Source organism: Dendrobates tinctorius, unplaced genomic scaffold, assembly GCF_039654945.1.
Source record: "Dendrobates tinctorius isolate UK_male_01 unplaced genomic scaffold, ASM3965494v1 ptg000039l, whole genome shotgun sequence".
In the NCBI taxonomy this organism is placed as follows: domain Eukaryota; kingdom Metazoa; phylum Chordata; class Amphibia; order Anura; family Dendrobatidae; genus Dendrobates; species Dendrobates tinctorius.
The window spans coordinates 8,452,194-8,469,690 of record NW_027361707.1 but is presented as its reverse complement, the minus strand read 5'-3'; the positions used below and the strand labels follow the sequence as shown (position 1 = coordinate 8,469,690).

General features: G+C 43.0%; 1 protein-coding gene across 4 annotated transcripts in view; it reads left to right on the top strand.

Moving 5' to 3' along the window:
- The window catches only part of SH3BP2 (SH3 domain binding protein 2), a 109,951-nt gene that overhangs the window by 87,496 nt on the left and 4,958 nt on the right, over positions 1 to 17,497 (top strand). For 3 of the 4 annotated variants that reach the window (XM_073574461.1, XM_073574463.1, XM_073574462.1), the window contains exons 6-11: positions 1,174 to 1,256; positions 3,004 to 3,063; positions 12,616 to 13,363; positions 13,744 to 13,858; positions 15,424 to 15,479; positions 16,255 to 16,333. In XM_073574461.1, the coding sequence (XP_073430562.1) occupies positions 1,174 to 1,256; positions 3,004 to 3,063; positions 12,616 to 13,363; positions 13,744 to 13,858; positions 15,424 to 15,479; positions 16,255 to 16,333 (1,141 nt within the window). The remainder of the gene's footprint in view (positions 1 to 1,173; positions 1,257 to 3,003; positions 3,064 to 12,615; positions 13,364 to 13,743; positions 13,859 to 15,423; positions 15,480 to 16,254; positions 16,334 to 17,497) is intronic. The other variant, XM_073574460.1, reaches the window with a different exon arrangement.

Below are 17,497 nucleotides of genomic sequence, written 5' to 3'. Positions count from 1 at the left end.
TCATTCAGAGATCCACAATGATCTTCAGGAGTGAGTTTGCTGCACTGAAAATAAAGGGGCCGAATAATATTGCACGCCCCACTTTTCAGTTTTTGACTTTCCACAAAAATTTAAAATAACCACTACATTTCGTTCAACATCACAATTGTGTCCCACTTGTTGTTGATTCTTCACCAAAAATTTACCTTTGGTATCTTTATGTTTGAAGCATGATATGTGGGAAAAGGTTGAAAAGTTCCTGGGAGTCGAATACCTACGCAAGGCACTGTATAATGGTATCCCTTATTAATACTGTACAGAAAATGGAGTAGTAGATGCAGTAGGTATCCAGCGTTCCAGAGGTCTTATGAAAAGTTCCATAACTTTAACTGTCTATATATTTAAAGGGATCCTGACAGTACAAAGCCTTTTGGGGAATATAGCCCCTATAAAAAAAAATCATAGTGTTGTAGTCACTTTTTCTAATCAGCAGAACCTTAAGTTTAATCAGATATGCCAATTAGGGAGTTTAAAAAATGTTTTCACTACTTTCCACTACATTATGTGGTAAAATAAATGGTGTCATTTAAAAAAATAAAACAAGACCTCATAATGCTGTCGAAAAAAAAAACGATAGAGCAAAAATAAAAAAATCGCCAGGTTCTTTCAAGGGATAAAATCTTGCTGAGGTTTTATCGATTGCATTCACTTTACCTTCGTTTTTCATACCAGTATTGCAGATATTTCCTATTTGTAATTGAAATTTTGCAAAGATAAAATGGATAGTAAAAAAGAGACAAGAGAAGTGACATTTCTGGAATATTGTAGTCATGGATGTTTACTAGTGATGAGTGGTCGGATAAGGTGTTATCTGAGCATGCTTGGGTGCTAACCGAGTGGCTTCAGCACGCTCGAAAAATATGTTTGAGTCCCCCACGATTGTTCAACAGCCACCACACATGCAGGGATTGTCTGTTTTGTTAGGTAAACCCTGCATGTGTTGTTTCTGTCGAATAGCCGCGAGACATGGAGCCGCAGGGACTCGAGCCTATTTTTCCAGCACGCCAAAGACAGTCGGTTAGCACCCAAGCATGCTCAGATAACACCTCATCCGGGCACGTGCGCTCATCATCACTAATGTTTACCGTAAATAAGGTATCATTACTGATTTTCGTATTTTTTTTTCCTTCCCAGTGATAGTGGTTCGGAAACAGACAGTTTCTATGGATCCATTGAGCGTCCTGTGGATATAAAATACACGCACAATCCTGCGGATGGTAATATTTCACCTGAACTTTATATGTTTCATATTATAGGACGTCTTTATAAAGAGCACTAAGCAGAAGTTCTGATTTCTTCTGCTCTGAAATACCTACATATACAGTGGGGCAAAAAAGTATTTAGTCAGTCAGCAATAGTGCAAGTTCCACCACTTAAAAAGATGAGAGGCGTCTGTAATTTACATCATAGGTAGACCTCAACTATGGGAGACAAACTGAGAAAAAAAAATCCAGAAAATCACATTGTCTGTTTTTATTCATTTTATTTGCATATTATGGTGGAAAATAAATATTTGGTCAGAAACAAAATTTCATCTTAATACTTTGTGATATATCCTTTGTTGGCAATGACAGAGGTCAAACGTTTTCTGTAAGTCTTCACAAGGTTGCCACACACTGTTGTTGGTATGTTGGCCCATTCCTCCATGCAGATCTCCTCTAGAGCAGTGATGTTTTTGGCTTTTCGCTTGGCAACACGGACTTTCAACTCCCTCCAAAGGTTTTCTATAGGGTTGAGATCTGGAGACTGGCTAGGCCACTCCAGGACCTTGAAATGCTTTTTACGAAGCAACTCCTTCGTTGCCCTGGCGGTGTGCTTTGGATCATTGTCATGTTGAAAGACCCAGCCACGTTTCATCTTCAATGCCCTTGCTGATGGAAGGAGGTTTGCACTCAAAATCTCACGATACATGGCCCCATTCATTCTTTCATGTACCCGATTAGTCGTCCTGGCCCCTTTGCAGAGAAACAGCCCCAAAGCATGATGTTTCCACCACCATGCTTTACAGTAGGTATGGTGTTTGATGGATGCAACTCAGTATTCTTTTTCCTCCAAACACGACAAGTTGTGTTTCTACCAAACAGTTCCAGTTTGGTTTCATCAGACCATAGGACATTCTCCCAAAACTCCTCTGGATCATCCAAATGCTCTCTAGCAAACTTCAGACGGGCCCGGACATGTACAGGCTTAAGCAGTGGGACACGTCTGGCACTGCAGGATCTGAGTCCATGGTGGCGTAGTGTGTTACTTATGGTAGGCCTTGTTACATTGGTCCCAGCTCTCTGCAGTTCATTCACTAGGTCCCCCCGCGTGGTTCTGGGATTTTTGCTCACCGTTCTTGTGATCATTCTGACCCCACGGGGTGGGATTTTGCGTGGAGCACCAGATCGAGGGAGATTATCAGTGGTCTTGTATGTCTTCCATTTTCTAATTATTGCTCCCACAGTTGATTTCTTCACTCCAAGCTGGTTGGCTATTGCAGATTCAGTCTTCCCAGCCTGGTGCAGGGCTACAATTTTGTTTCTGGTGTCTTTTGACAGCTCTTTGGTCTTCACCATAGTGGAGTTTGGAGTCAGACTATTTGAGGGTGTGCACAGGTGTCTTTTTATACTGATAACAAGTTTAAACAGGTGCCATTACTACAGGTAATGAGTGGAGGAAAGAGGAGACTCTTAAAGAAGAAGTTACAGGTCTGTGAGAGCCAGAAATCTTGATTGCTTGTTTCTGACCAAATACTTATTTTCCACCATAATATGCAAATAAAATGAAAAAAAAACAGACAATGTGATTTTCTGGATTTTTTTTTCTCAGTTTGTCTCCCATAGTTGAGGTCTACCTATGATGTAAATTATAGACGCCTCTCATCTTTTTAAGTGGTGGAACTTGCACTATTGCTGACTGACTAAATACTTTTTTTCCCCACTGTATATATATATGAAATTCCCTGTCTCTGTCCATTTACAGATAGCTACCAGGATGAAGATGATGATGAAGAAGACTACGAGCAGCCAGATGCAATGGACGGTAAGTTATTAGCTGGAAGCTGTTTAGTGCAGACATAAAATCAATACCTGCCTTTGATCGCTATTTTGTGCCATATTGTCACTTTACTAAATATATTATCAGGGGCAAAATTCTAATTTTTTCTGATAGTTCCATGTTCCCCTGCAAGCAGACAGAGATAGAAGGGGTTCTCCAGGAACAGAAAAAATAATCATTATATATCAATTCTGAAAAAAACCCTTAATTTGCAATTTACAAGGACAGAAACTTTTCCTGGGACCTTTATAAGCCCTGCGCCTGTGAGCGTGTGCAGTAGGAAGCTCTGCTGCTGTGACCTGACTGTAACTCGACAGCACATTGGTATCGCTTTTCTCCAGGTCACAGCAGCAAGAGGTTCTGAAAATAGTTACTCGCACTTGCTTGCGTGTCTTGTGCAGGTGTGCTCACTTATTCTTGAACTCCCATAGAAGTGAACGGAAAGAGTCACGCATGCACGACATTCTCTACGGTCACTGTGGCGCAAGACGAGGCCTCGTTCTCAAGATAAGTGCAAGTACCCGCATCAGTCATGTCAATACATCTTTAATAATAGATTTGCATGCAGTAACTTCTTAAAGGGAATCTGTTATGATAGAGTCACCGTAGGAGGCAAAAACAGAAATGCTAGCTAAGTCCAGAAAACCAGAGAAGTTGGGAACTATCAGATTGCAGACCCCTGAACCTATCAACACAACTAGCAGTAGCCGTGGGGGGTTCCTACGATGACCTAGACCCCTCGATCACAGCCGGAGAGATACATAGGCCTAAAGAAGGAAAGGGGAAATCTATCTGCCCCAGAGCAGACCCCAAAGCAATAGGCAGCCCCCCACATATAATGACGGTGAAGCAAGATGAAAACACTTACACAGACAGAAAGACAGACTGAGCAAAGACGGGGCCAAAAAACTACCTAGATAGGAACGGATAGGAAGGCTGCTGTCTGCAATCTGCCAAAACCCTATCAGAGACAGAAGCCAACAAGCTGATATAAAAATGGCCCTGAAGCAACTAAGCTTCAAAAACTAAATCAGCACTCAGGTACTTTCAGAAGACAGAGCTAACGGAACACTGCACACTCCAGCAGGGAGTGGCAGAATCAAAAAGCAAGAAAAACAAAAGCAAATCTTAAATGCAAAAGGCAAAACAGAAAACTTAGCTTTAGGAGAGCAGGAATCAGACTGGTGTCCAAGAGTCCACAGAGAAATCACCCGCAGGGCAGAAAGGGCGTAGGCTGCCTTAAATCCAGTCAGTGACTCCACTCAGCCAATCGTCTTCATTAGTCCCAGGTGCCTGATAATCAGGCTCACTACCTTCCTTCACTAGAATAGGGAGTTCACCAGGCCTCAGTGACGGAGGGGAAAATGAACTCACAACAGTACCTCCCCCTTGAGGAGGGGTCACCGAACCCTCAACAACGCTACCAGGGCGATCAGGGTGAGCCCGATGAAAGGCACGCACCAATCTTTTGGCATGAATATCAGAGGCAGAGACCCAGGAATTATCCTCCTGACCATAACCCTTCCACTTAACCAAATACTGGAGTCTCCGTCTAGCCAGACGGGAATCCAGAATTTTCTCTACCTCATATTCCAAGTTACCTTCAACCAATACAGGGTCCGGAGGTGCCACCTCAGGCACAACTGGCTCGACAAACCTCTTCCAGAAGGACTTATGGAACACATTATGGATCTTAAATGTGACAGGAAGAGCCAAACGAAAAGAGACCGGATTAATAATCTCCAAAATCTTGTAAGGTCCAATAAATCTAGGCTTAAACTTAGGAGAAGCCACCTTCATAGCAATATTTTTTGATGATAACCACACCATATCACCAATCTTAAACTGGGGACCAATGGTCCTATGTCGATTGGAAAACCGCTGGGCCTTTTCCTGGGAGAGAGATAACTTATCCACCACTTGATCCCAGATCTGGTGCATTCTCTCCACCACAGTGTCAACACCTGGGCAGGCAGAGGGCTCCACCTGCCCTGAAGAAAATCGAGGATGAAACCCAAAGTTACAAAAAAAAGGTGACATCAAAGTGGCAGAACTAGCTCTATTATTCAAAGCAAATTCGGCCAAGGGCAAAAATGAAACCCAATCATCCTGATCAGCGGAAATAAAACATCTCAAATACGACTCCAAGGTCTGGTTTGTTCTCTCTGTCTGCCCATTGGTCTGAGGGTGAAAAGCAGAGGAGAAGGACAACTGAATTCCCAACTTGGAACAGAATGTCCTCCAAAATTTAGACACAAATTGAACTCCTCTGTCAGATACAATGTTCTCAGGAATCCCGTGCAAGCGAACCACCTGTTGCAAAAACAGGGGCACCAACTCAGAGGAAGATGGCAACTTAGGGAGTGGTACAAGATGAACCATCTTAGAGAACCTATCACAAATCACCCAAATAGCAGTCATTCTTTGAGAGACCGGCATATCAGAGATGAAATCCATTGAAATATGGGTCCATGGCCTCCTGGGGACCGGCAAAGGCATCAACAACCCACTAGAGTGAGAACAAGATTTAGACCGGGAGCAAGTCCCACAGGACTGCACAAAATTCCTGACATCATGAGACAAGGTGGGCCACCAAAAAGAGCGACTCACCAGATCTCTAGTACCAAAAATACCTGGATGACCAGCCAATGTAGAGCAATGAACTTAAGACATCACTCTCTTCTTCCACTGGTCAGGAACATACAACTTTCCACTGGGGCAACGCTCAGGTTTGTCCTCCTGGAACTCTTGCAGAGCAAGTCTCAAATCGGGCGAGATGGCAGAAAGAACTACCCCTTCGCCTAAGATGGTAGCAGGCTTGGTCACCACAGGAGAATCAGCAAAGAAACTCCTAGAGAGGGCGTCTGCCTTGACATTCTTAGTTCCAGGAAGGAAAGGGACCACAAAATCAAAACGTGTAAAAAACAAGGCCCACCTAGCCTGTCTAGGGTTCAAGCGTTTAGCCGACTCTAGGTAAATCAAATTTTTGTGGTCAGTGAGGACCACCACTTGATGTTTGGCTCCCTCCAACCAATGTCTCCACTCCTCAAATGCCTATTTCATGGCCAACAGTTCCCGATTCCCCACATCATAGTTACAGTGGGGAAAAAAAGTATTTAGTCAGTCAGCAATAGTGCAAGTTCCACCACTTAAAAAGATGAGAGGCGTCTGTAATTTACATCATAGGTAGACCTCAACTATGGGAGACAAACTGAGAAAAAAAAATCCAGAAAATCACATTGTCTGTTTTTTTTTCATTTTATTTGCATATTATGGTGGAAAATAAGTATTTGGTCAGAAACAAAATTTCATCTCAATACTTTGTGATATATCCTTTGTTGGCAATGACAGAGGTCAAACGTTTTCTGTAAGTCTTCACAAGGTTGCCACACACTGTTGTTGGTATGTTGGCCCATTCCTCCATGCAGATCTCCTCTAGAGCAGTGATGTTTTTGGCTTTTCGCTTGGCAACACGGACTTTCAACTCCCTCCAAAGGTTTTCTATAGGGTTGAGATCTGGAGACTGGCTAGGCCACTCCAGGACCTTGAAGTGCTTCTTACGAAGCCACTCCTTCGTTGCCCTGGCGGTGTGCTTTGGATCATTGTCATGTTGAAAGACCCAGCCACGTTTCATCTTCAATGCCCTTGCTGATGGAAGGAGGTTTGCACTCAAAATCTCACGATACATGGCCCCATTCATTCTTTCATGTACCCGGATCAGTCGTCCTGGCCCCTTTGCAGAGAAACAGCCCCAAAGCATGATGTTTCCACCACCATGCTTTACAGTAGGTATGGTGTTTGATGGATGCAACTCAGTATTCTTTTTCCTCCAAACACGACAAGTTGTGTTTCTATCAAACAGTTCCAGTTTGGTTTCATCAGACCATAGGACATTCTCCCAAAACTCCTCTGGATCATCCAAATGCTCTCTAGCAAACTTCAGACGGGCCCGGACATGTACAGGCTTAAGCAGTGGGACACGTCTGGCACTGCAGGATCTGAGTCCATGGTGGCGTAGTGTGTTACTTATGGTAGGCCTTGTTACATTGGTCCCAGCTCTCTGCAGTTCATTCACTAGGTCCCCCCGCGTGGTTCTGGGATTTTTGCTCACCGTTCTTGTGATCATTCTGACCCCACGGGGTGGGATTTTGCGTGGAGCACCAGATCGAGGGAGATTATCAGTGGTCTTGTATGTCTTCCATTTTCTAATTATTGCTCCCACAGTTGATTTCTTCACTCCAAGCTGGTTGGCTATTGCAGATTCAGTCTTCCCAGCCTGGTGCAGGGCTACAATTTTGTTTCTGGTGTCCTTTGACAGCTCTTTGGTCTTCACCATAGTGGAGTTTGGAGTCAGACTGTTTGAGGGTGTGCACAGGTGTCTTTTTATACTGATAACAAGTTTAAACAGGTGCCATTACTACAGGTAATGAGTGGAGGAAAGAGGAGACTCTTAAAGAAGAAGTTACAGGTCTGTGAGAGCCAGAAATCTTGAATGCTTGTTTCTGACCAAATACTTATTTTCCACCATAATATGCAAATAAAATGAAAAAAAAACAGACAATGTGATTTTCTGGATTTTTTTTTCTCAGTTTGTCTCCCATAGTTGAGGTCTACCTATGATGTAAATTACAGACGCCTCTCATCTTTTTAAGTGGTGGAACTTGCACTATTGCTGACTGACTAAATACTTTTTTTCCCCACTGTACGTTCAGATGAAGAGAACTTTCGGGAAAAGAAAGCACAGGGATTCATTTTAGATGTTACCGGATCCTTTTGGGACAACACTGCTCCTGCACCAATCTCAGAAGCATCCACCTCTACCTGAAACGGGAGTGAGGCATCAGGTTGCCGCAGAACCGGGGCGGAGGTAAATCTACGCTTCAGCTCCTGAAAGGAAGCAACCGCCTCCGGAGACCAATTCAACACATCCGCACCCTTCCTGGTCAGGTCAGTCAATGGTTTGGCAATACTAGAAAATTTTGCTATAAATTTCCGATAAAAATTAGCAAAACCCAAAAACTTCTGGAGGGCCTTCAAAGAAGTGGGCTGAACCCAAACATAAATGGCCTGTACCTTGGCCGGGTCCATTTCAGTAGTTGACGGAGACAAAACAAATCCCAAAAAAGAAATCCTCTGTACTCCAAAAAGGCATTTTGATCCTTTGACATACAGAGAATTCTCTCTCAAGATCCGGAACACAGTCCGAACATGCTCCACATGAGCATCCCAATCCTTGGAGAAGATCAAAATATCGTCCAGATAGATAATCAAAAATTTATCGACAAAGTCTCGGACAATATCGTTCATGAAGCACTGGAAGACAGAAGGGGCATTAGTGAGCCCAAAAGGCATCACCAGGTACTCAAAATGTCCCTCCGGAGTATTAAACGCCGTCTTCCATTCATCCCCCTGCTTAATGCGGATAAGATTATACGCCCCCCTGAGGTCAAGCTTGGTAAACCAGCAAGCACCACTGACTCTAGAGAATAGATCCGAAATCAGGGGTAACGGATACTGATATTTAATAGTAATTTTATTGAGGGCACGATAATCAATACAAGGCCTTAAAGAACCATCCTTCTTGGCCACAAAAAAAAACCCGGCACCTAAGGGTGAAGAGGATCGTCTAATATGACCCTTCTCCAACGCCTCCTTAATATAGGACCGCATAGCCTCGTGCTCGGGTACAGATAAATTGAAGAGCCGACCCTTAGGAAATTTACACCCCGGGCTTAGTTCAATTGCACAGTCATAACTCCTATGAGGAGGCAAGGACACAGACTCATTCTCACTAAATACATCATAGAAGTCCGCTAAATAGTCAGGAACCTCATGCGACTGAGAAGAGGTGGAAAAAACCGGAGCCTCACTAAAGGTACACCGGCAACCCCAACTCACCACAGACACAGACTTCCAATCCAAAACTGGATTATGAATCTGCAACCAGGGAAACCCCAGAACAACGGCATCATGCAGACCATGCAACACCAAAAATCTGCAATTTTCTTGGTGGTCTGGGGCGACCCGTATGACCAACTGGGTCCAAAACTGAAGTTTATTTTTAGCCAGAGGGGTAGCATCAATCCCCCTCAAAGGGATAGGCGTCTGCAGAGGTGTCAACGGAAATCCACAACGTTTAGCAAAATCCAAGTCCATAAGGTTTAGCGCTGCTCCCGAATCCACAAAAGCCTTGGCGGAAAATGTGGACAGGGAACAGATCAGAGTAATCGCCAAAAGAAACTTAGGCTGAACCCCACCAACAGAAAACGTGTGTGCAAAGCGTTTCTCACGTTTAGGACAAACAGAAATAATATGTGAGGCATCTCCACAGAAAAAACACAGCTTATTACGCCTTCTGAATTCCTGACGTTGCGCCTTAGACAAAACTCTATCACATTGCATAGGTTCAGACGTCTGTTCAACCGGTGGTAACACCTCTCGTGTTATCCTGCGTTCACGTAAACGCCGATCAACCTGAATGGCTAAAGACATAGAATCGTCCAGACCAGAGGGAACAGGAAGTCCCACCATAGTATCTTTTACGGCTTCTGACAAACCCTTCCGAAAGAGAGCAGCCAAGGCACTATCATTCCAGGTAGTAAGGACCGCCCACTTTCGGAACTTTTGACAGTACAACTCTGCAGATTCTCGACCCTGGTTCAATGCTAACAGGGTCTTTTCAGCCTGATCAATAGCATTAGGTTCGTCGTACAGCAACCCCAAGGCTTGAAAAAATGCATTCACATTAGTCAGAATAGGGTCATCTGGTTTCAAAGAAAACGCCCAATCCTGGGGATCGCCGCGCAGCAAAGAGATGACAATTTTAACCTGCTGCGCGGGGCTCCCTGACGAGTTAGGCTTCAAAGCAAAAAATAATTTACAATTATTTTTGAAACTCAAAAATTTAGATCGATCCCCAAAAAATACATCAGGTGTAGGAATCTTTGGTTCAACAGCATGTGAACGAGCAAGATAGGCGGAAATTCCTCGCACTTCAGCAGCGAGCTGCTCCACACGATCAGACACTTGCTTAATCTCCATTGAGAGAAAAAAAATTCCCCCTACGGCCTCAGAGATATAGAGGAAAGAATATACACACTCTTTTTTTTTTTTTTTTTTTAAACACAATTCTTTCCTGCTATTGAGTACCCAAGGATCTGCGGTTCGGCGGGTGATTCTGTTATGATAGAGTCACCGTAGGAGGCAAAAACAGAAATGCTAGCTAAGTCCAGAAAACCAGAGAAGTTGGCAACTATCAGATTGCAGACCCCTGAACCTATCAACACAACTAGCAGTAGCCGTGGGGGGTTCCTACGATGACCTAGACCCCTCGATCACAGCCGGAGAGATACATAGGCCTAAAGAAGGGAAGGGGAAATCTATCTGCCCCAGAGCAGACCCCAAAGCAATAGGCAGCCCCCCACATATAATGACGGTGAAGCAAGATGAAAACACTTACACAGACAGAAAGACAGACTGAGCAAAGACGGGGCCCAAAACTACCTAGATAGGAACGGATAGGAAGGCTGCTGTCTGCAATCTGCCAAAACCCTATCAGAGACAGAAACCAACAAGCTGATATAAAAATGGCCCTGAAGCAACTAAGCTTCAAAAACTAAATCAGCACTCAGGTACTTTCAGAAGACAGAGCTAACGGAACACTGCACACTCCAGCAGGGAGTGGCAGAATCAAAAAGCAAGAAAAACAAAAGCAAATCTTAAATGCAAAAGGCAAAACAGAAAACTTAGCTTTAGGAGAGCAGGAATCAGACTGGTGTCCAAGAGTCCACAGAGAAATCACCCGCAGGGCAGAAAGGGCGTAGGCTGCCTTAAATCCAGTCAGTGACTCCACTCAGCCAATCGTCTTCATTAGTCCCAGGTGCCTGATAATCAGGCTCACTACCTTCCTTCACTAGAATAGGGAGTTCACCAGGCCTCAGTGACGGAGGGGAAAATGAACTCACAACAGGAATCTGTCACCAGGTTTTTGAAATGTAATCTAAGAGCAGAATGAAGTAGGGGCAGATACCCGAATTCTAGCGATGTTTCCATTACTTGGCTGCTTGCTGCAGTTTTTATAAAATAACTGTTTTCTCTACTGCAGATCTGGCAGTGCTCCGAATGCAGAGCCCTGTATAACTCCGTCCACAGCAGTGATTGGCAGCTTCTTGTGTATAACCAAGCACACACCAGTGATTGGCAGCTTCCTGTCTATAACCCCACCCACACCAGTGATTGGCAGCTTCCTGTCTATAACCCCACCCACACCAGTGATTGGCAGCTTCCTGTCTATAACCCCACCCACACCAGTGATTGGCAACTTCCTTTGTAACCCTGCCCATACCAGTGATTGACAGCTTCCTGTCTATAACGCCACCCACACCAGTGATTGGCAGCTTTCTGTGTATAAGGACTACATGACACAAGACAGATAGTCATCTAGTGATAATATTCTGCTGAGAAAACATTGATTTTATTGAAACAGCAGCACACAGCCTAGTAAGTAACACATTTCTGGAATAAGGGTTTCTGCCCCTACATTATTCTGTTCTCAAAACACGTAGCAAAAATCTTGTCACAGAGTCCCTTTAAGCTCCCCCTAGTGATGGATAGAAGCAGGAGTTTTAGAGCTTTTTAGATGTTGTAAAGATATATTAAAGAGTTATTCCCATAATTTCCATAATTTAAAGTTACCATACTATAACTTAAAGATTGCTGAGACTACAGTAGATCTTGAGGAAGGAAATGGGGTTGCGCATGGTCCTTCACTCCATTTATTGTTTTTGGTCCTCCCCCCCCCCCCATTATTGTTTGAGGCTTCATTGACATCAATCTTCCATCTAAAAACTAAATATTCAGAAAATTTCTGGGCACATCTTAGAGAACTTTGATCTTTTATTTTTTGTGATCACTGTTTTGGTTTTGTAAAGTCCAAGTCCCATAGCTGCATTTTTTAAAATTTTTTTAAAACTATACTCACCCTCCCCAGGTCCAGCACTGTATCTCCACCGCTAATCCTGGCATCTTTCAATGTATGCTGTGCTGACATCATGCCAGCGAGCTCAGAACCTGTGCCCGAGTTAACGGCACGAGCCCCTGAGCTCACTGATTGGCTGCAGCGCTGTCGATGGGATGTCAGTGCTGCAGATAACAGATATCAGGACCCAGCGCCGAATCCGACAAGGGTGAATATAGCATTTAAAAAAACAAAACAAAACTGTACCTTGTGGATAGGGGTTTTCCAAAGCTGGAAATCCACTTCAATAAATGGTAATTCTGGTGCCCAAACACAATGAGACCTAGTCAAAGTAGTCTGCCACCAGGCCAGGAACCACTGAGAAAAAACGCACAGTTTTCCGGCATAATGCCTGGGTTGTCTTCTGAAATGATGGCAGTATGACTTGAGCAGGTGAAGCGCGTAGTGTCAAAATCGACATCACAATAAAAAAGCATTTGATTTTTCTGTGCGGCTCTCGGCTAGGCGGCCAGGTGGATTTATAGAATAAGTGAGTTAATTGCTTGTTTTTTCTCAAATAGTCAGTGCACCAAGCTACCCGCCACCACCAGTTCCAGTACCACTGAAGAATGAAGCATTTTCAAACTGGCCATCAACAACTAGAGCTTCGGGAACAGCAAAACCCCCTTCTCCTCCTTCACGCTCATATCCAAGGAAAAGTATTGATGGCTACAATGGACAAGAGGTCGTAGCAAAACCTCCGGTACCGGGGTTCCCACCTATTTATAGGGCTACGGATTTAATAACTAGATCCACTGACAAAGCTGAAAAGGAAGATAATCCACCCTTTCCATGTCCCGCTAGCAGAAAACCACCTATTTTACTGCCACAACCACCAGTTCATCGGGTGGAACCATTGTCCCAATCAATGAAAGACAACAAAAGCAATCAACCAAAAGAAACAATGTTTGGGACCAAGCCTTCATATATGGCGGGGAAAGACTTAAAATTTAAGGATGAACTCAGCAGCAGGTTGAACACAGCTCCTCCTCCTCCCTTACTTGCAAAACCAATTAACAAGTCCAACCATGCCGTGAGTCCGGTAGTGCCAACCAAGCCAACTATACTAGCCACTAAACCAACCACACTGAACAGTTATGGACCACCAGTTCCTTTAAAACCTAGGGCGTTGAGTGACTCTTTAAAATCATCTGAGGAGTCTTCACCCATCGTACCAAAACCCGTACTTCCCAAGCCACCCATACTGAAGCCTCCTACCTTTCCGAGGTTACAAGCAAGGTGTGATGGACCTGGATACTCACCAAAATTGTAAGTAAAGATCATCGTATGGTAATTTTTTTTATCAGTTTTGTCTTGAAGATCGATAGCAACTTCTCTAACTTGTCACTCGAGGACATGTAGCATTAGATGTCAGCCATCCAAATGACCATGTGAAGAAAGGAGTGGGTCCTCCAGGGTGGGACGTGCTTCTGGTTTTCTAGGTATATCGAACTCCATCTTGACATAATTTCTAAATAGTGTTAACACTGGGGTCGCTGTTTGTTTTTTTACACACTCCTGCTAGGTATGAAAAATAAGTCTCCTTCAGAAGGAAGGAAAATTTCCTTAGAATAGGTCATCATTTCCCACTTTAGATCAGTAGATGTCTTATCTTCAGTTCACAGTAGTATATTTATGGCTTGGTCTAGGAGATCGCCGCCTGATGGACAGAGTTTCAGAGACATCACAATGGAGTTGCCAGTCCGCCCACCAAAACCGAAATTTAAGGATGACAAAAGCGATAGCGATGACGACTATGAAAAGGTAATGGATAATGATAAAGTGAAAATGTGCTTAGCAAACATGTACAACGTCTCATTCTGGAATCCTCGGTGTTTATCTCATTACCATTACCATGCAATTGTAGCAAACCCCCAGCTGTGAGAAACACTGGCCCCGATTCATGATTTGTTGTTGTATTTTTCTTACATATTTGGGCCTGATTCATTATTGCATTTGCTCCTTTGTTCACCTAGTTTTTGATGGATTTTGACCCGTTTTTAAATTTTTACCAAATTTTTATATAAATTTGCTCCCTTTTAGAGTCTGTTTTATGTGTTCACCTTTTTGTTGTTTTCTTATACTGTATGTTCACCATTGTGGGCTGAGTTTGGAGTTTCCAGATGTTTTTGGCCGATTCATCAATACCCATTTTTTTTTTTTGCTAAATATTTTTGCCAGTGGACTCCAGTGATTTATGTACGCCTGAAATTTTTTTTGAAAATCTTAGTGGACCTCGTGGCTTTTTGTGGTAGAACAGTTAAAGTCAGAAATAAAGTGTATTTTATATTTTGGGCAAAGTTTATGACTCAAGTGCGCCAAATTTAAAGAATTTGGAGAGAAAAAAACATCCACACCACAGATAAAGAAAAGTGACTTAAAGAAATGATGAATCATTGCCCTTAGTGTTCATGTGGGGTTTTAGGATCTGATTGTGGGAAATTGGAAAATAAAGTAGGGTATGTTAGAAAGCTGTGTAACTTTTATTATACAATTATTAATAATTTTTATATTAAAGTGGCACTGACAGGTGAAAAGTTACCAGATTTTACTCTTATTTTATTCCCGCTGCTCCCCTGAATATTCTGGTCACTTTTCACCTAGTGGCAGGTCATCTTTAGTATCGCAAATTAAAGGTAATCTGTCAGTAGGATCAACCCTCCTAAGACATCTATAGGTCATCGGAAGATGAATAAAATGATACCTTGATATCTGCGATCCATTTTCTTACTCTATAGACATCCAAGTTTTTCTTATATGTAAATGAACTGTTAAGATCTATGGGCGGGACCTAGATCTCCCTGAGAATCTGCCTCCAGATCTTGTTTTATATGAAAGGGTGAGCTACCAGTGGGAGACGTGTAACTAACAAAGAACTGTAGAACCGAACCTTGTCTCATAATAAACATGCTAGCAGCTGTAGCTCTCACAGCTCTGCTGTATTGAAACACTGTCTGCCAGTGAGATGGAAGCTGAAGCTGAGAGTAACCTGCAGTTGTGTCAGGTATAATCACACACAGCTCTGCAGGAGAGCGAGAGTTTGCACATCACACCGGTATATTGGATTGTGGTGTAGAGCACATCACACCGGTATATTGGATTGTGGTGTAGACAGTTGCAGTATCAGGCACGACCACTATGAAATGGAGCTGTACTTAATAAACAAAAAATAGGCTCCAGTTGATCGCTGACAATCTTGAAAGTTGGAACCCCATCAATTCGATATTAATGCCCTCCCCAAAGAATTGGTTATCACTATTTAGCCCCCGAAAAATCCCTTTTAATGTATGTCAAGTGGTCATTATATAGTCTTTCTTTTTTGCTTCCAGGTTCCTCTTCCCTCCAGTGTTTTTATTAACACCTGCGATTCTTTCGACGTTGAAAGGTACTTTTTTTTTATATTTGCTGGGTATATAATACTGCCATGTACATTAAGGTCCGTGGAGAGACCTCGTTAGGTTGAATGTGGAAGGTTGAGACCAATCCTTTATAAGTTCTTGTGGTCAACGGTGACCACCATATTCCCCAACAAGGCAAGGTAGAAGCTGCCATCAGTTTCCACAAGAGATGGGAAGGAAGGTCTTCTTCTTCCTACATGAATGGTATAGATGAGTGAATGGTCATCAGTGAGAGGAACCACTTTGCTCTTGTTCTTGGGTCCTCAGTCCTTTTCGAAGAATTCTAGGAGGAGGAAACTATTAGTTGTAGATTATATATTTGTCCATCAATTATCAGTAAACATCAACCTCCAAGTTTTGGCTGGAGAGGTTGCAGGAGGAAAAGGTGGAAGAGCCATGGATTACATAAATGTATTTTAAGCAATATGTAGATTAAAATAAAGGGGGAAGTTAACATAAAAGTAGACTATGTGAAGAATAAAAGTCTTGATGGGTCGGAGATGAAGCGGATGATTCTTCTGGATTGGAAAGTCTGGTCTGGACTGTAACGCTTTGTTCTCCTGCGCATTATAGATGTATAAAGCATTGATCACATAGATATGTTGACAGTTCTTGAAAGATCCGACCATATCCTAAATATACTAATGTCTATCAGCAAAGCAAAGTTCGCTCCTGGAGGGAAAATATTTCTGCCAAGCAAGCACATGAAATGATAGCCTCGTCCTGTTAAGCTGGAGATAAATGAGAGTATTGTTATTTCAGGATGTTCAAAGCTACGGATACCAGAGGAAGCCCCCTGAATGGACTCTTCTGCATCAGAAACTCGGCAAAGGCCGGAAAGGTAACCCTGGTGGAGCTGAATACAGAACAGGCTGTTTAGTTTAGCTTTCATTTTTTTGCATGTTATTTTCACAGCAATTTCCTGTTTCCTGATGGTTAGCGAAATTAGTTTGGAGAAATGATAGATCGTTCATGTGGAGCCGCATATAACTAGGCCTGGTGGCCGAGCGGCCTGCAGGAGGCTGTCCGTGCTCTAATCAGTTTGGGAAATAAGTATTTGATCCCTTGCTGATTTTGTAAATTTGCCTACTGACAAAGACATGAACAGGTTAATTTTAACATTGAGAGATAGAATATCAAAAATAAAATCCAAAAAATCACATGGTATAAATCGTGTAAATGTATTTGCATTTTGCAGTGAGAATTAAGTATTTGATCCCCTACCAACCATTAGAATTCTGGCTCCTACAGACCAGTTAGATGCTCCTAATCAACTCATTACCTTCATTAAAGACAGCTGACTTACATAGTCACCTTTATAAAACACTCCTGTCCACACATTCAATTAATCAGCCAGAGTCTAACCTCTACAACATGGGCAAGACCAAAGAACTTTATGAGGATGTCAAGGACAAGATTGTAGACGTGCACAAAGCTGGAATGGGCTACAAAACCATAAGTAAGACGCTGGGTGAGAAGTAGTTGGTGCAATAGTAAGAAAATTGAAGAAATACAAAATGACTGTCAATCAACATCAATCTGGTGCACCGTGCAAAATCTCACCTCGTGGGGTATCCGTAATCATGAGGAAGGTGAGAGATCAGCCTAAAACTACATGGGAGGAACTTGTTAATTATCTCAAGGCAGCTGGGACCACAGTCACGAAGAAAACATTGGTAACACATTAAGCCATAAAGGTTTAAAATCCTGCAGTGCCCACAAGGTCCCACTGCTCAAGAAGGCACATATGCAGGCCCGTCTGAAGTTTCCCAACGAACACCTGGATGATGTTGTGAGTGATTGGGAGAAGGTGCTGTGGTCAGATGAGACAAAAATTGAGCTCTTTGGCATTAACTCAACTCGCCGTGTTTGGAGAAAGATAAATGCTGCCTATGACCCAAAGAACACCATCCCCACTGTCAAGCATGGAGGTGTAAGCATTATGTTTTAGTGGTGTGTCTCTGCTAAGGGCACAGGACTACTTCACCGCATCAATGGGAGAATG